At 46.4% G+C, this 22,504-nt stretch overlaps 1 protein-coding gene and 1 long non-coding RNA gene across 21 annotated transcripts in view; one reads left to right on the plus strand and one right to left on the minus strand.

The window, feature by feature from the left end:
- Positions 1 to 13,220, plus strand: part of LOC110259929 — a 54,433-nt gene extending 41,213 nt beyond the window's left edge. The window contains exon 4 of the long non-coding RNA XR_002342412.1: positions 13,064 to 13,220. This is a non-coding gene — a long non-coding RNA (uncharacterized LOC110259929). The remainder of the gene's footprint in view (positions 1 to 13,063) is intronic.
- Positions 1 to 22,504, minus strand: part of MKL2 (MKL1/myocardin like 2) — a 275,368-nt gene that overhangs the window by 10,611 nt on the left and 242,253 nt on the right. For 8 of the 20 annotated variants that reach the window (XM_021086567.1, XM_021086573.1, XM_021086572.1 and 5 more), the window contains 5 exons: positions 16,986 to 17,118; positions 14,636 to 15,655; positions 13,227 to 13,364; positions 10,182 to 10,343; positions 9,852 to 9,992 (listed from right to left, as the gene is read on the minus strand). In XM_021086567.1, the coding sequence (XP_020942226.1) occupies positions 9,852 to 9,992; positions 10,182 to 10,343; positions 13,227 to 13,364; positions 14,636 to 15,655; positions 16,986 to 17,118 (1,594 nt within the window). The other 12 variants (XM_021086575.1, XM_021086576.1, XM_021086574.1 and 9 more) reach the window with 6 other exon arrangements.

Below are 22,504 nucleotides of genomic sequence, written 5' to 3' on the forward strand. Positions count from 1 at the left end.
TCAGAAGCCAAACACCATCTCTCCTGTCACGGCTCAGCGGTAATGAACCTGACTAGGATCCATGAGGATTCGGGTTTGATCCCCGGCCTCACTCAGTGGGTTAAGGATCTGGGATTGCCGTGAACTGTGGTGTAGGTCACAGATGTGGCTCGGATCCTGCATTGCTGTGGCTGTGGTGCAGGCCGCAGCTGTAGCTCCATTTCAGCCCCTGGCTTGGGAACTTCGATATGTTGCAGGTGTGGCTATCTAAAAAAAAAAAAAAAAAAAAAGACAGGTCACCAAGTCCAACCCAGGGACAAAAGTCAAAAAATTTGCTGATGTATCTTAAAACCTTTACACAGCATGCATTTGGGTCTAGTTTTGTATCTATTCTGACACGTTCTGCATTTCAACTCTATTGTTTACTAGTATGTCTTGTGTAATCATTGATATGGTTAAGTCTGGGTTTACCATTTTATTATTATTTTCATTTGCCTCCCCCCCCTTTTTTTTTTTTTAAATGGGTGTTGGTTTAATGTTTTAACAAGTCTGTGAGGCAGGTATTGTCTGCAGTTTAAATGGGTTCAGGACTTGCCAAGGGACATAGCTAGGATTGGAACCCCAATCTGTCGGATTTCAAAGCCCTGGTGCCAGGCCGTTCACTGGGTCTCCATGGACAACTTCCTGTGATTCATAATCTTGCCAGTTGACTCAATGAGAATAATATTATCCACTGAGAATGTGACTGAACACTCACATAACAGAGAAAGCTAGATTATTTTATTTTGTCTTTTTGCCATTTCTTGGGCCGCTCCTGCGGCATATGGAGGTTTCCAGGCTAGGGGTCTGATCGGAGCTGTAGCCACCAGCCGACACCACAGCCATAGCAGCTCGGGATCCAAGCCGCGTCTGCAACCTACACCACAGCTCACGGCAATGCCACATCCTTAACCCAATGAGTGAGACCAGGGATCGAACCCGCAACCTCTTGGGTTCCCAGTCGGATTTGTTAACCACTGAGCCATGATGGGAACTCCTGCCCTATTTTTTTTTGTTCCTTTTTGAAAATTTTTTATTAAAGTATAGTTGATTTACGGTGTTCTGTCAATTTCTGCTGTACAGCAAAGTGACCCAGTCATACACGTATATACATTCTTTTTCTCATATTATCTTCTGTCATGTTCTGTCACATATGACTGGATACAGTTCCCTGTGCTCTACAGCAGGACCTCACTGCTCATCCATTAAATGTAATAGTTTGCATCTACTCACCCCAAACTCCCAGTCTGGGTCACTCGCTTCCCTTCCCCTGCCGCCTCAGCAACGACATCTCTTCTTTGGGTCTGTGAGTCTGTTTCTGTTCTGAAGATAGGTTCATTTGTGCCGTGTTTCAGAGTCACATGTAACTAACTGAGATCATGTGGTATTTATCATTCCACTTTCCGACTTCACTTAGTATAGTATCCCTAGTTGCATCCATGTTGCTGCAAATGGCATTATTTTGTTTTTATGGCTGAGTAGTATTCCATTGTGCATATGTACAACATCTTTTTTTTTGTTTGTCTTTTTGCTATTTCTTGGGCCACTCCCGCGGCATATGGAGGTTCCCAGGCTAGGGGTCAATTGGAGCTGTAGCCACTGGCCTACACCAGAGCCACAGCAACTCAGGATCCGAACCGCGTCTGCAACCTACACCACAGCTCACGGCAACGCCGGATCCTTAACCCACTGAGCAAGGGCAGGGACTGAACCCGCAACCTCATGGTTCCTAGTTGGATTTGTTAACCACTGCGCCGCGACGGGAACTCCACAACATCTTCTTAATCCATTCATCTGTTGATGGGCATTTAGATTGTTTCCATGTCTTGGCTATTGTGAAAGTGCTGCAATGAATATAGAGGTGCATGTGTCTGTATGAATGAGTTGTGTCCAGATAGATGCCCAGGAGTGGGATTGCTGGATCATATGGTAGTTCTATATTTAGTTTTCTGAGGAACCTCCATACACTTTTCCATTGGAAAGTAACCACTTAAATAAGCCAGTATACAGATCAAAAAGAAACAAAAAAACTATTTGTAAAAGCAATGATAAATACAAGGAACAGTAAAAGGATAAACCTGAAGATAAAAAAAAAAGGATATCAAAATCATCACATGTGGGGAAGGAAAGTAAGAAAGTCTAGACTCTTCTTTTTAGAATGTGTTTGAGCCTGTATGACTATCAGGCTAAATAAAGCAAGCAGACATAGGAAGGGATTGACACACTTGAAAAACAGGGCAACCACAAATCAAACATCATATTCACAAAAATGTGAAAGAAGAGGACACAGGCGTAACATAAAAGGAAATCATCAAACCAAAAAAAAAAGGAATGAAGGAGAAACATAGAATCAACTGGAAATCAAGGTCTAAAATGGCAATAGATAAATACTTATCAATAATTACCTGAAATGTGAATGGACTGAATGCTCCAGTCAAAAGACAGAGTGGCAGACTGGATAAAAAACAAGAGCCTACATACAAAATGCTGTCTACAGGAGACTCACCTTAGGGCAAGGGGCAGATACAAATGGAAAGTGAGGGGATGGAAAAAGATTATTTCATGCAAATAGAAATGACAGGGAAGTAGGAGTTGCGATATTCCTATCAGATAAAATAGACTTTAAAACAAAGGCCATGAAGAAAGATAAAGGAGGACACTAGGTGATAATAAAAGGGTCAATTCAAGAAGAGGATATTATACTCATCAATATATATCCCCCTAATATATAGGAGCACCCAAATATATACAACAAATATTGTATTTTATGTCTGAGGAACCAGACATAAAAGGAGACATAAAAGGAGAAATTGATGGCAATAGAGTAATAGTAGGGAGGCTTTAACACCCTGCACACAATAGTGGATAGATCCTCTAGACAGAAAATCTGTAATGCATCACAGATCTTAAAGGACCCAAGAGAACAGTTACTTTATTGGTATTTTTGGGACATTACATCCAAAAAAAAAACCAGAATATACATTCTTTTCAAGTGCACAAGGAACATTCTCTAGGACTGACCACGTACTAGGGCACAAAAAGCTAACCTCAACAAATTTAAGGGCACAGAAATTATTTCAAGCACCTTCTCTGACCACAAGGCCATGAAACTAGAAATCACCCGGGGGGCGGGGGGAGGGAATGTGAAAAACCTGACAACCTGGAGACTAAACAACACGCTACTAAAAAACCAATAGGTCAACAAGGAAATCAAAAAATACCTTGAGACAAATGACAATGAAAACACAACCATTCAAAATCTAAGGGATACTGCAAAAGCCATTCTTAGAGGGAAGTTCATAGTGATACAGGCCTTCCTCAAAAAAGAACTCAAGAGTTCCCATGTGGCTCAGTGGAAACGAATCTGACTAGCATCCATGAGGATGCAGGTTTGATCCCTGGCCTCGCTCAGTGGGTTAAGGATCCAGTGTTGCCGTGAGCTGTGGTGTAGGTCACAGATGCGGCTCAGATCCCTAGTTGCTGTGGCTCTGGTGTAGGCTGGCAAGCTGCAGTTCCAATTCAACCCCTGCCTGGGAACTTCCATATGCTGCAGGTACGGCACTAAAAAGACATAAAAAAAAAAAAAAAAAAAAAAGAAAAGAAATCTCGAATCAACAACCTAACTTACCACCTAAAAGAATTAGAAAAAGAGCAAACAACCTAAAGTTAGCAGAAGGAAGCGTGGGGGGGGAGTCTAACTTAATTTTTCTACTTTTTAAAAGTGCTACTTCCTTAGTTATTACTGTAGGTATACAATTTACATCCTCAAATTTTTACAGGCTCAACGTACCATTCCCTATAAAATCTCAGTAAACATAAAGACCCATTTATTTCCTCCATCCTTTATTACTTAAGTATTATAGCTATATATTTTATAAACCCTTTAAGATAGTGTCTTTTTAAAAAAATTATTTCAGAATAGCCGATTTACAATGCTGTATTAGTTCCTTCTGTACAGCAAAGTGATTGAGATATATTCTTTCTTAATGATGGCCATTAGCCATTCTGGCTGCTGGGAGGTGGTACTTCATTGTAGTTTTGATTTGCATTTTTCTCATGGTTGGCGATGATGAGCATCTTTTCATGCGCCTTTGGCCATCTGTATGTCTTCTTTGGAGAAATAGCCATTTAGCTCTTCTGCCCATTTTTTAGGTTTTTGTTTTATTCCTGAGTTGTATGACCTGTTTATATATTTTGAAAATTAAGCTCTCATCATTGGCATTATTTGCAAATACATTCTCCCATTGCATAGGTTGTCTTTTCATTTTGTTTATGATTTCCTTTGCTGTACAAAAGCTTGTAAGTTTTATTAGGTCTCATTTGCTTATTTTTGCTTTTATTTCTCTTGCTTTGGGAGACTGGCCTAAGAAAACATTGCTACAATTTATGTCAGAGAATGTTTTGCCTATGTTCTTTTTTTAGGAGTTTTATGGTGTCATGTGTGAAAGTCTTGAAGCAGTTCTGAGTTTATTTTTGTGCACGGTGTGAGGGTGTGTTCTGATTTTACTGACTCGCATGCAAGTGTCCAGCTCTCCCAACACCACTTGCTGAGGAGACTCTTATCTCCACTGTATATTCATGTCTCCTCTGTCATAGATTAATTGACCACAGGTGTGTGGGTTTACTTCTTGGCTCTTTATTCGGTTCCATTGATCCATGTGTCTGTTTTTTTGTGCCAAATACAACAGTTTTGATTACTGTAGCTTGGTAGTACAGTCTAAAGTCTAGGAAGTTTATGCCTGCAGCTTTGTTCTTTTACCTCAGCGTTGCTTTGGCAATTCTGGGTCTTTTATGGTTCCATATAAGTTTTAGGATTATCTGATCTGGTTCCGTGAAAAAACGTCATGGGTAATTTGATAGGGATCACGTTAAATCTGCAGATTGCTTTGGGTGGTGTGGCCAATTTTATAATCTTAATTCTTCCAATCCAAGAGCATGGTTTATCTTTCTTTCCACTTCTTTCATCATGTTCAGTTTCCTTTATGAATGCTTTATCATTCTCAGCATGTAAGTCTTTGACCTCCTTAGGTTTATTTGCAAGTTTTCTTTTTTTTTTTTTTTTTTAACTCCCCAACATTTCATCATTTGTATAAAGAAATGTGACAGATTTCTGTTTATGTTGTAACTTGCTATCCTGAAATAATTAGTTCTAATAGTTTTTGTATGGAGACTTTAGGGTTTTCTATACACAGTACTATGTCATCTGCATATGATGACAATTATACCTCTTCCCTTCCAATTTGGATACATTTTCTTCCTTTTTTCTTGTCTGATTGCTGTGGCTAGGACTTCCAATACTATGTTGAATAGAAGTGGTGAGAGTGGCTATCCTTGTTTAGTTTCAGATTTCAGTGGGACAGCATTCAGCTCTTCACTGTTGAGTGCTATATTGGCTGTTAGTTTGTCATAAACACCTTTTCTTAAGATATGTTCCCTCTATACTCACTTTTGTAAGAGATTTTATCATGAATATTGCATCTGTGATAAAACATTGCATCTATGCAATATGAATATGCATCCATATTTTATCATGGATATTGCATTTTATCAAATGCTTTTTCTGCATCTATTGAGATGACCATGTGGTTTTAAGATAGTGTCATTTTTTATAGTGCAGATTTTCTGGTGCTGAATCCTTAATTTTCCCTTATCTAAAATTATCTCTAGTTCACTTTCATTCTTAAAGGATATTTTTACTTGATATGGAATTCTGGTTTGACAGCCAACCCCCATCCCCACCCCCACAAGAATTTTAAAGATGTTGTTCTATTTTTTCACGCTTCCATAGTTTCTGATGGGAAGTCAACTGTAAAATCAAATACAGTTGACCCTTGAACAACATGGGACTCGGGGCACACTCCCCCTCCCCTGGGGAGTTGAATATTCACGTATAACTTTACAGATGGCCCTCCATATCCATGGTTCCAACCAACCATGAATTGGGTAGTATTGTAGTATGTATGTATTAGAAAAAAATCCATGTACTCATGTAGCTCAAACCTCTGTTGTTCAAGGGTCACCTGTAGTTGTGTGTGTTGTATTGCTTTGTTTTTGATGTTTCAAGATTTGCTCTTTATTTAGCTTTCAGTAATTTGACTATTATATGACTAGGCCTTCTATTTATCCTGCTTGGTGTTCACTGAGCATCTCAAAGCGGTAAACTTCTCTTTTGTCGTATTTGTGCAAATTCTGACCAGTGGTTTTGTTTTGTTTTGTCTTTTTAGGCCTGCACCCACAGAATATAGAGGTTCCTAGGCTAGGGGTCTAATCAGAGCTGTTGCCGCCAGCCTATGCCAGAGCCATGGCAACACCAGATCCGAGCTGCATCTGCAACCTACACCACAGCTCTGACCTACACCACAGCTCACGGCAACACCAGATCCTTAACCCACTGAGCAAGGCCAGAGATCCAACCTGCAACCTTATAGTTCCTAGTCAGATTTGTTTCTGCTGCACCACAATGGGAACTCCTCAGTATTTCTTAAAATATTTTCTTTTCCTCTTTTCCTGGGACTCCTCCCACACCCATGTTATACTGTTTGATATTAAATAACAGGTCTCTGAAGCTCTGTTGACCTTTTTTAAAATCTTTTTTTCCTTTGTTATTCAGATTGGATAAGTTCTACTGATATTATTTATTTTGCCTTTTTTTTTTTTTTTTTTTTAGGGCCACACCTATGGCATATGGAAGTTCCCAGGCTAGAGATCAAATGGCAGCTATAGCTGTGGCCTACACCACAGCCACGGCAATGCCAAATCTGAGCTGCATCTGCGACCCATACCACAGCTCACCAATGCTGGATCCTTAACCCATGAGCAAGTCCAGGGATTGAACTTGTGTCCTCATGGATACTAGTTGGATTCGTTTCTACTGTACCACAACAGGAACCCCTCTTGATCTATCTTCAAGTTCATTTTTTAATCTCTGCCATCTCCATTCTGTTAAGATCATCTCTAATTTTTTGTTTCAGACACTGTAATTTTTACTTTTAGAACTTTCATTTTTTCAGAGTTCCTGACCGAACTGTGGCTGTGGCATAGGCCAGTGGCTACAGCTCCAACAGACCCCTAGCCTGAGAACCTCCATGTGCCACAGCCCTAACAAAAGACAAAACAAAACCCAAAAAACCAAAAAAACAAAAAACCACTTTTAAAAAATTTTTATTTTTTTTACATTTTAATAAAGAACTTTCATTTTATTTAAAAAATCCCTTCTATATCTGCTTACATTCCTTATTTTTTCTTCGTTACAAATATATTTTCTTTTAGATTATTCAGAATAGTTGTTTTTTTTTTTTTTCTGGCTGCACCCATAGCACATGGAAATTCCCAGGCCAGGTTTTGGATCCAAGCCAGAGCTGTGACCTACACCACAGCCGCAGCAACACTGGATCCTTAACCCACTGCACCAGGCTAGGGATCAAACCAGCACCGCCACAGAGACAAACTGGATCATTAACCCACTGCGCCACAGCAGGAACTCTGTAATAGTTGCTTTAAAATCCTTGTGTGCAAATTCTAACATTTAAATCAGCTGGGGGTTGGTCTTAGCTGACTGCCTTTTTCCCTTGAAAAAGGGTCACATTTTCTTGATGCCTTGTACATTGCCATGTTATGTACTGCTGTCATGGACATCAAATCATGGAGACTCTATCTTGTTACTCTTCTCAGATGAATGGTTTGTTTTAGTAGGCAATTGACTTGTTTTGGATTTGAACTGCAAAATGTTCCTCATGCAGAATTTCCAATCTCAGGTCAGATCTTTTGTTTTTAGTAGATTTGCTTTGACTGTATGGTTTAGGGATTAGCCAGAGGTGTGGGCAGCCCGAATTTGGGGATCTCCTCTCTGAGTTGAAGCAACCCCAGAAGGGAAAGAACTAGTCCTCTGGGTTCTCAAGGCATGAGGCTGGAGTTTCTTTATCAGTAACCCCACCCCTTAACCTGACCTAGAGCAAGAGCAGCAAAAAGAGGGCCCCTGTGCCATGTAATGCCTCTCCTCTCAGTGCAGACTCCTCATCAGAGTAGGACTCGTTCAGTTCCTTCTTCACCGACTCCACAGCGTTGCTTTTGTTTTAGGACCAGACCTCATGGCTGTTAACTGTGGGAAGATTGAACTTGTAGGGCCTTAGCTGTTGGCTAATAATGGAATTGGAAGTCTGAGTAAATCTATTTCAGAAACCTCAGAGTTCCTGGACTTTGATGCTCAGTGGTGTATCAAGAGTGCTACTGAGGGCTACTCATCTGAATAGAACCTGACTCCTTCAGTCTATATGCAAGAACCAGGGACAGACAAACAATCAGCTCTCTCAGATTAAGGCAAGAGGATGACTGTTGTTGGTACATCAGTCAAGTAAATGGTACAGAGTAACCTGCACATGAGAACCAGGTTTGAAGGATTTTCTTAAAAATGGCGGTTAAGCTCTTTCATTCTACCTCTGCTCCCTGTGAAGAGAACAGATGTCCCTTCTGGATGGGCCAAGGGGAGGACGATCTAGTCCAGCACTATTTGTTTCCGTTCTTTTTGCAAATATCTAGACAGAGTCCTGAAATTTGGCTTTCCCCCTCACACATAACAGCCCTTGCTGAGTCTGGAACAAAAAGAACATTTTACAACTAGAAAAGTGAACTTCCTTCCACACTAAAGGGATACAAAGAAGCATGTGGCACTGTCTGCTCCCTCAGGGAGCCAGTCCACCCTGGGCAACCTGCATGCCCTCTGTGAGTGTGCCAGACTGTGCACTGTTGCTGGTACTGAGCAATGTCTGCAGCTGCTCGCTGGGGTAATTTGGTCAAGGTGACCTCAGCATGGCTGCTGCAAAAAGTACCAAGTCCTTGTCCCTGCACACCTCACCCCATGCAGAGGCCCCACAGAATTGCGCAGGGGCTGTGGGCCAAGGGTCAGCGACATGACCCTGCTGATGCCCTGCTGTGGCCGTGAGAGCCGAGTCTTGTTCTGAGCAGCATGCCTCTCAGCAACCACGCAGCACTGACAGGGTCACTCCATGTCATCTTACGAGGCCAGGGTTCTTCCTCAAAAGTCAGGAAGCTTTATTATTTTTACATTAAATTTTTTTTTTTTTTTTTGCTTTTTAGGGCTGCACCCACGGCATATGGAAGTTCCCAGGCTAGGGGTCTAATCACAGCTACAGCTGCCGCCTATGCCACAGCCACTTTTTCTTTTATTTATTTATTTATTTATTTATTTATTTAATTTTTCAGGAAGCTTTAGATAGGTAGAGAGACTGGGAGGTGTATTCAGGGTTAGCTATGACGAGGCTGTCACTGATGGGCACTCACCAGAGGCCAGCTGCTTTTACAAACAAAAGCCCTAACTTTTCCCATCCCTGGAAGGGGTGTGGGGTGGGTATTTGTACATGGCCAAGCCAGGGGGGCTTCTGTCCCTTCCAAGGGCGTCTGCTCAAGATCTGAGCAAAGCTGCTCGCGTGGGCTGGCCTGCTGGGGAGAGAGGGAGCCGCTGCAGACAGAGCAGGCGCAGGCGCGGGTTGGTCATGAAGGCCAGCTGGCCTGATGAATGGAGGCTTTAGAAAAGGGACCTGTATTAACAAACTATGTGTGCAGGTCACACATCCATCAGCCCCTAACAGGACCCACCCCCCCGAAAAAGTTCAATACCAACAGTGAAATTCTCACTAAGAGGAATTGCAGGCTATCTGGTGCTGAAAACCATCCGGAGTCTGCAACATAAGTATTTTAATTTTAAATAGCACCTCAAAGGCAAACGAGGCTCCTCGTGATGACACCTGCGCCTCTGGGTCCAGACCGGGGCTGGGAGGCGAGGGGGCCCAGCACCAGGGCGCCCGGGGCCGGCTTACCTCGGGGAGGGACGACTGGGCGCTGCGCGTCTGCTTGATGGCTTCCTCGTAGCGGGGCGGGTCCTTCGCCTTGGGGACCGGGCTCCCGAACAGAGAGTGCGGGACCACAAACTGCTGGGGCGGAGGGGGCGAGGCGGGCTGCTTCGGACAGAGGAGGAGCACGCTCAGCTCGGGCCGCCCGCCGCCCGCCGGGGCGCTGACAGCGCAGGCCGGGCGCTGCCCCTAGCGGCATCCCTCCTGGGATTCTCCCCGCCCCAGGCTCGCGCCAGGCCCCGGGGCTCCCGGAGGAAGCTGCCCGCGCCCCACATCTGCCCAGCCGGGCAGGGTTACCTTGCTGGGAGGGTTGGGGCCGTTCTGCAGCGGCGGCGGAAGGGCTGTGCTTCTGGACGGCAGGACGCCGTTGCTTGTCTTGCTAAGAAAGGACTGCTGGGCTGCGGGGGCCGGTGGTGTCTGATACGGAAGAACCGAATTGGAGGCTGAGTTTGTGAACACCTGTCATGAAGAAATAGTTGCTCATCAATTTGGCCTTCTGCTCTTCTAGGAAGGAAAATTATGTTTTAGGACAAAGGCTGGCAAATTTCTTCTGTGAAGGCCACAGAGAGAAGGGGTCAAGGGTTTGCGGGCTGTGGGGTCCCTGCTATAACTGTTCCCCGGGCGCTGCCATAGCACAGATGCAGTCGAGAGCAGACGGCACGGAGGCGTGGGGGGGCGCAGGACACCTTTATCTCCAGGCACAGGCGGGGCTGCATGTGGCCCACGGGCCGTGGTGTGTGGACCCCAGCTTTGGACCCTCAGTGGCCTCTGCCCTCGATGGCAGAGGGGACAGCATGTTGCAGGAAAGCAGCATTTGCTCTGTGTGATCTTCATCTGCCCTCATAACCCCCAAGCCCACCACTCTCTTCCATCCCTGCTCCCATGTGCCAAAGCCATTTACAAACATAAATTTGGGACATCTCAAATATAGTATGTTCCAAATCACACTTTCCCCTCTCCTCCCACTGCCCCCAGCCTCTGAGGGAAAATAAGTCTTGGTTTTGCCTCTATTTGTTTTTGACACTTAGGTGAGCGGAGCCCTCAGTCTGCCCTGCTTTTTGCCCTCAGCTCTCACCCATCTCAGACGTGCCTTCTGGGTCGGGCCCTGCAGTCCGCTGGCCTAATCTGGGTCCTTGCCACCCATCACTGGAACACTGCTGTGCCTCCCTGCCTGTCAGCACTCCGCCACAGTGACAGCCTTGACACATGCGGGTGTGGTCGAGTCCCTCCTGCACTCATGGGCTATCCCGCCCTGGGGTAAAATCCTCATCTTTGGCTGTCAGGTAAAGCTGGTCCCTTTCCTATCCTAACTGAAGGGCCACACGTGCTGTGACCACATTCAATTTTCTGGCTTCTTGAAAATTTCTCCAAATCCTTAAAAGTAAGGCCTCATTTAAAATCTGCCCCCTTCAGAGAAGCTGTCTTCTACTGTCAGCCAGAGGTGAGAATTTCTTCCTTGGAACAGCAGGGTGGGTTGTTCGGCTCTCATCAAGAGCCAAAGGTTGTGGGGCCTTTTGCAAATGTCTGGCCATACTCTTCATTCTATAACTGTTTTTCAGAGAACTTGCTTGCTCATAAAAATTTCAATATACTTTATACTTCTAGCATTCTGAAAGAGGAAAAGCCTCCCCTCTGTATTTTTATTATAAAAATGCATGAGTATTTCTTTTTCCCTTTTAGGGCCACACTTGTGGCATATGGAGGTTCCCAGGGGAGGGGTCAAATCAGAGCTTCAGGTGCCAGCCTACACCACAGCCGCAGCCACAGCAATGCGGGATCTGAGCCATGTCTGCGACCTACGCCACAGCTCACACAATGCCAGATCCTTAACCCACTGAGCGAGGCCAGGGATCAAACCCACATCCTCACCGACAGGTGGGTTCTTAAACTGCTGAGCAACAATAGGAACTCTGAGTGTTTCTTAAGCATGAAAGTTTGTGTGTGTGTGTGTGTCCTTCCAAACAATACAACTTCCCGGGTGATGAGTTCTATAACTAGACTCTTTCTACTTATCCTGTCTGTCTGCTGTCTTTCTCTCTCCTCCCACAAAGAAAGCAGTTTTAACACTTGGACATTCTCTAAGCTTTTCACTCCATTTAACGTTATTTTGGGCCCAACGCTAACTCCTTGCTCACTGCACTCTCAGAGAGAGCTTGTGCATTAGCATGAATGTTGCTGCACCAAGAGGTCCTTTTGGTCTGCTCCTCATGCTGTCCTGGCCCAGAGAGGTCGCACCACCTTGAGGCGTAAATACAGGTGCTGAGGATTAAAACTCTGGGTCTAGGGAGTTCCCATCATGGCTCAGCGGTAAGGAACCCGACTAGTATCCATAGTGGCACTCAAACTCAACAACACTACGCAATACTTAAAATTCAAGTATTCATCACAACCATACAAATTCTCCACTAAGTTTGATCCCTGGCCTTGCTCAGTGGGTTAAGAATCTGGTGTTGCCATGAGCTGTGGTGTAGGTCGCAGACGTGGCCTGGATCCCGTGTGGCTGTGGCTGTGGCTGTGGTGTAGGCCAGTGGCTACAGCTCCGTTTCGACCCCTACCCTGGGAAACTCCATATGCCACAGGTGTGGCCCTAAAAAGACAGACATACACACGTATATACATACAACTCTGGGTTTAATCATTCTCAAGGTTTAAAACAGCAAGACCTGCTTTTGGTTTTTCTGGCAGGAGATGTGTGAATAGCTCCACCTACTGGATAGAGGGAGTCTGGGTGACTCTGGGCTGCTGAACAGAACTCCTGTGTAGGAAATCCTGGAAGACAATGAACCCGGCTCAACACCGTCATTTGAAAAATGGGGAAACGGACACTCAGACACATGAGTTCTGCATGAGGCACAACTCAGAGGAGGCGGTGAGCCTGAATGATGGCCAGACCTGGGCCTTCTGGCCCTTAATCCCTAGGACGGCCAACTCTTAAAAATACATCTTACTCAAGATAACCATGTCAGAAAATATCTTCCTTATCTTTAAAAAAATATACCTTTTTTTCCCCAGGGCACTGCCCCCCACCCCAATGATCGCTTCGAAAAGAAAGTTTAAAACCTAGAAAATTCTATATATGAGAATTGAAAAAATACTTCTGAAGCTTTTCCTGGAAGAGGGGCTTAACTGTTAAGATGAGCTACCTTCTAGTAATAAACAATCCTTTACTGTTTCTACAGCCAAATGGCATCTGACCCAAGGCTCACTCGATGAGAGACAGATCACAGAAAAGAACAAACAGGAGCTTCCCATGGAGGAGGGGCCTGTAAAAACGCCTGTTGAGTGCCAAGCGGATGACAGTAAAAATCGGCAAGAGCCTGTCACCCGTGCGCGCTCACCAACCTTTCGGACTTGCTGAGGCTGACTGAGCATGTGTGGCGTGAAAGCGTCTTGTTTCTGAGGTACAGTCTGGGCCAAGCCGGCGGGCAAGGTGGCAGCTGCTATCTGAGGCTGAGTCTGGATTCCGGTCTGTGGCGGCGTCTAGAGAAAAAATAAAAAATATTATTTATAAAGTCAAGGTTAGAATGAAGGGTTTAGATGTGGAATAACTCTGGAACTTGGGGATCATGCCTGAAAAAAAAGTTTATAGATAACGCGCTTCAATTCATCAGCACATAAATTTGAACCTTAATTCAAAATCATAAAGTTAAACACCAGACCCATTATATTTGTGCTCTGTTTCTTAAGTGGCTGAGATTTCCTTTGAAAATATTTGGGAAAGAAAAGACTTAAGTAAAAAGAACCTATAGCAGCTCTACACATAATAGGTCAGATATTAAAATTTTAATAGCAGCAAGGAAATCTGTGAGCCTAACTGTCCAAATTCCTGCTTTTAAGCGACAGTACGTGCAGCCTCTGGGGCCAGCCAGCCATGTGCCGGGGTTCCCAGGCCCGGAATGAAACACAGTTCCTGTTTCCCGAACAGCAACTCTCACGGAAGATTTGGACAGGAAAACAGATGTTTAGAAAAGCTAGATTGTAGAGCAGACATTCTATGGATTAATAGAGGAATTAGAACTTTTGCACACAACAAGGGCCTTTAGGTCAGGCCTCCTAGCCCCCAGGGTACAAGACTGTAAAAATCGCAAGAGCCTGTCACCTTTTCGTTACAAAACCTCCCAAGACTGCACTGCCAGAAACAGCTGCAGGTCTGTACGCAGGTAACGTTGGCATGAAAGGAAACTTCAGGCTCACTAGTCGTGTTTTATCGTCCCTCTCTATACCAGCCTCACTCCTGAATTTGTGGTCACATTTTCCTTGGTTTAGGCCTTGTCACCCTAACGGTGCCCTTCAAGAGCTACACCCGGGAGCGGAGTACAGGAGTGGGCTCAGGGTGAGGGCTCTGCGACAGAAGGCCTGGGTTCCTTCTAGAAATGGGCTTTCTCCCTTGGGTCTTCGGGGGAAGGGAGGAGGACAGGAAGCACCGCCATTTAAAGGACTTGATGCCTAGAAGGGAAACAGCTCTCCGTGACAGTGGCTATCCTCAGGATGAGAATGCCACTGGTACTGAAAAAGGCCTACGCTGCCCACACTGTGTGTGAAGGGGAGAGGCGCCCTGGTGGGTCCTCGCTGTGGCCAAACGGTGCTGGCTATGCGCCGTTTTGAATAACCCCTGGCAGGTGCACACGTTCCCTGAGTTGCGAGGCCTGATCTGGCTGCATTTATGAAGAGGCTTGGGTCAGAATTCCCCACCAGCGGCTTCAGGTCTACGCAGGCTGTAAGGCAAAGGAGCGAGAAGACAGGCTTCACACCTGGAGTCTGAGGCTGCCTACTGGGAGCTGCACTGAAGTGACACTGGAGCCCTGGATGGACACGGGGAGCAGCAGCTGCGCGGTCTGCGTGGTCAGTAAAGCCTGCGGCCCAGCGGCCCCGGCGGGCGGCGGGCCCTGGGAACTCACATAAAACTGCGGGACCAGGCTGTGCGGCTCTGCGGGGGCCGCGGGGACCTCCTGCTTGATCACTACCGCCTTTTTGGCAACCAGGCTCTGGCCTCCCGCGGGGGCGGGGGCGGGGCCAGGGCCGTCAGGGAGCGGGGCCTCGTCCTTGACGGAGGGAGCGGTGGCGGCGGCGGGGGCACTACGGGTCTGCTCGGCCTTGGCGGCAGGAAGGGCCGGGGCGTTGGGCAGGGGCTCCAGAGGCCGCTGCTGCTGCTGCTGCTGCCCTCGTTTCTCCACCTCCAGTTGCATTTTCAGAACTTCCACGAGCTTCTGCTCTTGCTCCAGTTTGCGCTTTAGCTCTTCGATCTGCTTCTCCTTCTCCTGCAGCTTGCGGTCCTTCTCGGCCGCATCCAGCTCCAGGTTGGACAGCGAGCTGCTGGTGGGGCTGAGGCTGTCCTCGGTGCTGGCCGCTCTCAGGGGAGACGAGCACAGGAACTGGGACGGCGACATCATGGTCATGATCTCGGTGAACGTGTCGGCCATGCTGGTGTCCTCGGCGCTGAGGCTCGACTGTTCGGAGGCGGAGGGCGAGACGGGCAGCGGGGAGCTCCCGGTCTCGAGGTGCGCCGCGCTGCTAGTCCCCGTGGGGGGCCCGTCTGCCTTGAACGTGGCGCCTGAGCTGGTCACAGAGTTCTGCAGTGTTGTAACGGGTAGTGCCACGGTGACTTCTGGGTTACTGGTGACGATGGCCGAGGTCGACACGGCCACGATGCCACCTGCAGCAGCGCCGCTGCCGCTCAGCTCCTGGTACGGTTTCAGGCGCTCGATGAGGTCCGGTTTGGTGCCTGACACCGGAAGACCCCTTAACTTCAGCTCTGTCTTCAGTTCCGACACCTGCAAGTACAAACAAATCGGGTCTCGTTTTTGGTGTTGTGACCTTCTGACAGATCTACTGGGCGCTTTGGTGACAGGAAAGGTGCCTGTATCTGCCAGACGGCTCTGGGTTACTGCATATACCAAAGTGGGACACTTTCTTCCTTTTTTTTTTTTTTTTGTCTTTTTGCCTCTTCTAGGGCCGCTCCCGTGGCATATGGAGGTTCCCAGGCTAGGGGTCTAATCGGAGCTGCAGCCACCAGCCTTCACCACAGCTCACGGCAACGCCAGATCTTTAACCCACTGAGCGAGGCCAGGGATCAAACCCGAAACCTCATGGTTCCTAGTTGGATTCGTTAACCACTGCCCCAGGACCAGAACTCCTTCCTCTTCTTTTTTTAAACAGGCGAGAACACACAGAGCTACAGACATAAAGGACTGGAAAGGCTAGTGATCAGGCAGAGGCTATTAGAGGGTAACTCCTCTGCTATATGAAAAGCTTTACTACCAGAGATGCTGATGATAAGTTACACTTATGGCGTCACCACCATGGCCAGACATATCTGGAAGTCTATCTTCACACGAGGTGTAGGAATTATTGGTCCCCTTTCACAGATGAGGAGATTGGGGCTGAGAGGGCACCACGGGTCCAAGCTCGAAGTTAACAGAAGACTGGGCAGAGGCTGGACCCGGAAAGGATGCCCTGGAGATCACATTCTTAGCTGTTATATTTTCCTGCTTCTCCCAAACTCGGCAACAAACAGGGAAGATTAAAAAAAAAAAAAAAAAAAAAAAAAACCTGCCTCTGTAGTCGGAACTGATGTGGGGCTTGCACATGCCATGTGCTAAAGAAGTGGAGATTTACCGCTGATTTTTTTTTTTGTTGTTGTTGTTTTTTGTCTTTTTGTCTTTTGTTGTTGTTGTTGCTATTTCTTGGGCCGCTCCGCTGCACATGGAGGTTCCCAGGCTAGGGGTTGAATCGGAGCTGTAGCCACCGGCCTACGCCAGAGCCACAGCAACGCAGGATCCGAGCAGCGTCTGCAACCTACACCACAGCTCGAGGCAACGCCAGATCGTTAACCCACTGAGCAAGGGCAGGGACCGAACCCGCAACCTCATGGTTCCTAGTCGGATTCGTTAACCACTGCGCCATGATGGGAACTCCTACCGCTGATCATTTTAAGAGAGACTTAATGGATGTTAAAAAAGAACGCACCTCTATACAGGTTATCCTACTGCTCGTAAAGCTGAATGTCTATTAGAAACCACCTGCATCTGCCAGACAAATCTGGCAAATGATTTACGTTTCTGTGACACTTATGGGTAAACACACCCCGCCTGCAATTATCACCTTTAAGTCATCCAAGCTAGAAGGCAGAGGCCCTGGCTTTCTCACAGGAGCAGATGCATTCTGTCTTGGTGTGTTAGGGGTGGTATTGTTCAGAGCTGGATTCCCACTGTTGTTATTCTTGTCATTGAGTGGCCTTCAAAAGAAAAAGAAAATTAGAGATTAAAATAATTTCTGGAGTTGACAGTGCTTCTGCTGACAATCTGTTAACTTACGAAGAGAAAAATTCCTGGTCATGGGTTGGAAGACTCAATATGGTAAAGAGGTCGATCAGATTAGACCCCAGTAAAAATCCCTGCAGGGATTGTTTGCTTGCTTGCTTCATAGAAATTTAGAATGTGATTCGAAGCTTTGTGTGGAAATCCAAAGGACCAAGAACAGCCACGGCATCTTTGAAGAAGAAAAGCCAAGCTGGAAGCACCAAACCACCAGGTACCAAAATGTATTACAGAGGCAGACATTACGAGGGTGCAGTGATAGTGCCAGGACAGGACGACAGCCAAATAGGAGAGGTGAGAGAAGCCAGAAACAGACTCCCCACACAAGGGCCCTTGAGTTAGCACGACGGTGCCACTGCAGTGCATGGGGAAAGGGGGTCCCTCCCATAAGTGATCACGGCCAAACTGGATAGTCACACAGAGAACAGGGAGGGCTCTTGACCAACCCTACGTCACACCACCCCGAAACCCAAGTGTGCACTGAAAACAAACTCAGGAGAAAACTCAGGCTAATATCTTTACAGCCTTTGATAAGCAAAGATTTCTTAAACAGGACACAAAAATCACTCACTAGGAGTTCCCACAGTAGTTCAGCGGTAACGAATCCATGACAATGTGGGTTCAATCCCTGGCCCTGCTCAGTGGGTTAAGGATCTGTGAGCTGTGGTGCAGGTCACAGATGCGGCTCAGATCCTGCATTGCTGTGGCTGTGGTGTAGACCGGCAGCTGCAGCTCCAATTAGACCCCTAGCCTGGGAACCTCCATATGCTGTGGGTGCGGCCCTAAGAAGACAGACAGACAAAAATCATTCACTAAAAAATGATACCTTTCAGAGAGTGAAATGTCAAGCTCCCGGAGAGGGTACTGGTAACACTTATCTCTGACAAAAGCCTCGTCCAGAATGTACACGAAAGCTTTTGCAAACTAGTAAGAAAAATAAAAACCCAATGGGGAAACCATGAACAAGCCAGTCACAAGAAAGTATATCCAGATGGTTGAAAACTATGTGACCAAATCCTTAACCTCATCGGGTGTGAGGAAAACAAAAATGAAAACCACCACCAAAGAGCTCTGCACACCCGGCAGAAGTGCTGCCGTAACGCGTGAGACCGACACCAACGAGCACCCGGTGCAGCACCTGGCACAGCCCCAGCTCACGCGCAGCTCGCTGATGCGCGAGGAGGTACGACCACGATGGAGAAGTGTGTGTGGTATCTACAACAGAAACACCCACGTCCATCCTCTGATACAACGACTCCGCTTCTAGATCAACACTTGACAGAGACTTGCAGGGTAGAAGATGTTACCACGGCATCTTTTATCACAGCCCCAACCAGAAGCAACCAAATGCCCGTCGAGGGTGTGATGGGCGGATCCATTACAGGACACTAGACCACAATGAAAACCAACTGCTGCCGTCTGCACCAACAAAGACAAACATACTGCTGGCCGGAACTAAACTAAAGGGCAGAAGTCGGGATAGTCACTGAGCAAGGATGCAAAGTAGTGAGGATGGACCCGAGAGTTCCATTTCTTGATTTTGGCAGTGACGGGGGGTGGGGGTGGGGTGGGTACGGTCACTTTGGTATCAATTTTCACTTATGATTTATGGACTTCTTTAACTTACACTACATTTTTAAAAGTTTACTTTAAAAATGTTGGTGAATCTGTGTTTTTATTAATTTCCCTAAACTCCTTTCCACACTGAAGCCAGGTGCTGCCAACGTCTTCTGATGGTAATAGTCTTGGCCACAATGGCATTCCCTTTTCTGGGTGTTTGATACTGTACAGCCAACTCCACTGCAGCCAAAGCCACTACGAATCCCATGTTCTGAAAGAGGGGTCTCAGGTGATGGTGCCTTTGGGTCGAGGTCTGTGGCTGGATGAGCTTTCCCTGGGAAGCCTGTGTTTGAAGCCATTTCTGGCCTTGTCAACAGCTAACTCTTGATGTGCATTTGAGTCTTTTAAAAACTGCCTGAGTTTAACTGAAATTAAATACTTGAAGTATTTAAAATGAAGTTTCTTGAAGTTCGGATGAAAGGAAAAATATTTTAAAATGCATCACTGGAGTTCCCGTCGTGGCGCAGTGGTTAACGAATCAGACTAGGAACCATGAGGTTGCGGGTTCGGTCCCTGCCCTTGCTCAGTGGGTTAACGATCTGGCGTTGCCTCGAGCTGTGGTGTAGGTTGCAGACGCGGCTCGGATCCCGAGTTGCTGTGGCTCTGGCGTAGGCCGGTGGCTACAGCTCCGATTCAACCCCTAGCCTGGGAATCTCCATATGCCGTGGGAGCGGCCCAAGAAATAGCAACAACAACAACAGACAAAAGACAAAAAGACAAAAAAATAAAAAAATAAAATAAAATAAAATGCATCACTATTTTCCTTTCTAAAAATTCAAGTCTTCAGCTGCACCTGCCACATACAGAAGTTCCCAGGCCAGGAGGGATAGCCAGAGCTGCAGGTGCCAGCCTATGCCACCGCCACAGCCACACGAGATATAAGCCGAATCTACGACCAGTGCCGCAGCTTGCAGTGATGCTGGATCCTTAATCCACTGAGCGAGGCCAAGGATCAAACCCACATCCTCATGGAGACTACGTCAGGTTCTTAACCTGCTGAGCCACAACGGGAACTCCAAGTCTTACTTCAGAATTATGAAAACATTTTAATCATAGTCTCTCATCCTTGTATTTATTATAATCCCAAGAAGCCTTTTAAGACAGTTTTTTTCCTAATTACTCTATGAAATGTTAATGCCATAGGTTATTGCATATCTAGGTACTATACATATGCCTGTACTTCATTAAATAAAAAATGTAGGAGTTCCCGCTGTGGTGCAGTGAGTTAATGATCCAGTGTTGCTGCAGCAGTAGTGTGGGTCTCAGCTCTGGCTTGGATTCGATCCCTGGCCCAGGAACTTCCATGGGATCGTGGGTGCAGCCAAAAAATTGGGGGGGGGGATTTAAAAAGTGTAAAATTCCCCTCAATCACCTTTTGCACCCTTGTGAATGATACTCTCTTCTTGAGAATGCACAATTACTCTGTTCATGCTGTCTTTTTAGTTGAGATTCTGCACGATGCTGTTTGTTGCTATGATTAACGCTACAGTGTTTAATTTCAACTTTTAAAATACCAGAAATAAGCTGATCTATCTCCACCCCCCCCCAATCTAACAGAGAAAACACAGGAGGCGAGCGCCTGATGAAGGCAGATGAGGATCCCCCAGTCCAGGGACCCGCTGGGACCCTCCTGCCACCCGTGTGTGACCCGCTGGGACAGAAGCTCCAGCTCTGCGGGTTCTTGCTCCTTCTGAGATGTCCGAGGGCTTTCTTATCAGTCAAATTCCAGGACTCTGGCCGCGGCAGGACTCCCACACTCAGTTTTTTGTATTGAAGTGTGAAAAAAGAAACAACGTGTTTGAAACAGCTCCATTTTTAGGACCTGGAATTTAAACAAAACTGACGTTCCACCTTCGTGTGGTGACATAAGACATAAAAAAGAGTGATCTCCCTTCCTAGTTCCTGGGTCTTTTTGTTCAGTGCTTTCCGGGGCCAGCTGGCCCAGTCACTTCAGTGGTGGCAATGTTTGAGGGGGCCAGGGAATTGGAGCCTTATGATGGAAAGACAAGGCACCTTCGAGTCTGGGTACCTTGTACCTCAGATGTTTCCTGCCTATTTACAAGCCAGCCTCACACAGACAGTTTCTTGCATGACAGAAAAGACTTTCATAGACAGACAGACAATGCCAAAAAATCCTTGGTGAGATGCTGAGTTCGCAGTTTCCTTATCTGGAAATGGGGTCAATGACAGCAGCTCGTCCTAGAGTCGCTGTGAAGAGGAGGATGAGCACACACTTGGGGTGCCACGAGTGGCACCTACACATGAACCCCACTGTGGGTCTCCTTACTGGGGCCCAGCGGGGTCGGGGGGGGGGGCGAGGGGGCTGCCTCCCTGGGTCCCGGACGAAGCTGGAAGCAGCGGTGGTCTGCCTTTGATACTCGTCCAGCGCTCTGGCCTTCCCTGGGTCCCTTCCAACGTCAACAGCCCTCTCAGGCCTGCTTGCTCTTAAAATAATAACATACTACAAAAATTCTTTCTTTCTTCATCTCTGTGCCCTGATGTTTTAGATTTAAGTACTTCACAGGAAGGTCTGAATGACTAATAGGTCTAATCTTCCTTGAGATATTTGGATCTTAAAAAGAAAAAAGTGAATCGATAATTATAAGCATATGAGGGTATATTTTGTGCAGAGAAGCTTTTCAGGAAGTCTTAATCCATTTCTACTCTTAGAAAATAGGGGCTCTCCAGGGAGGAATGCTTGGCCTACGTGTAGAAAACAAAAGGACGGTTTCTACCCATCATAAACTGAGTGGATGGACCACAGAGTATAATTTTTCCTTGGTATGAGATTTTGGATTGTTTTCTAGAGTTTCTTTTCTCCAAGGTAAGGATGCTTTTTTTCCTGAAAAATGAATGAAACGAAGGACAGAACCTTTGCATTTTTATCTTTGTTTCCCAGAAAAAGGTACTGAGGATGTATATCTAGAAATTCCCTTTACTGTTTCAATAAGGTAAGATGTCCTGCTATGAATTCAGTCTCGGGATGTGTCAGAACCCACTCCCTTCTGTCCCTCCTGACTGGGCTCAGAACTGGGGAACGTGTTCCTTCCCCGTGGTTGCTGGTCGCCGAGACCTTTTATGATCTTCTGAAGCTTCTATCACCCATGCCTTCCTTTCCATTATCAGTGCCTGTTCATCTTCTCGCATCTACTTCATCACAAAGCTTCTAAGTCTAGTTTTCCTATTTCCAGACCCACCTTCCAGACTGGTGCCAAACTATTCTTTGTTGAATTTCGATTTTACCATGTCACTATGGCCCTCTGAAACACCTACCACATGAAGATTAAAGTTTTCCTAACTTCACGTTTCTCTCAACATTGGCTCTGCTCAAATGTCTTCCACTCTTCCTAAAAACGAATCACGTTTTTTTCAGACCATTTTCCTCACCATCCAATAAACAGGCATTGTTTACTCTACCCTCCTCTGTACTCGTACCGAGATCATTCCCCTTGGCTTGCGAGGGTCCGCCCCAAGTTTTGCTTGTTTTTTTAGGGCCACACCCACAGCATATGGAGGTTCCCAGGCTAAGGGTCAAATTGGAGCTGTAGCCACTGGCCTACACCACAGCAACACCAGATCCGAGACTTGTCTGTGACCTACACCACAGCTCACGGCAACGCCAGATCCTTAACCCACTGAGCGAGGCCAGGGATCGAATCCATGTCCTCATGGATACCAGTCAGA

This window comes from Sus scrofa, chromosome 3 (assembly GCF_000003025.6).
Source record: "Sus scrofa isolate TJ Tabasco breed Duroc chromosome 3, Sscrofa11.1, whole genome shotgun sequence".
Lineage (NCBI taxonomy): Eukaryota > Metazoa > Chordata > Mammalia > Artiodactyla > Suidae > Sus > Sus scrofa.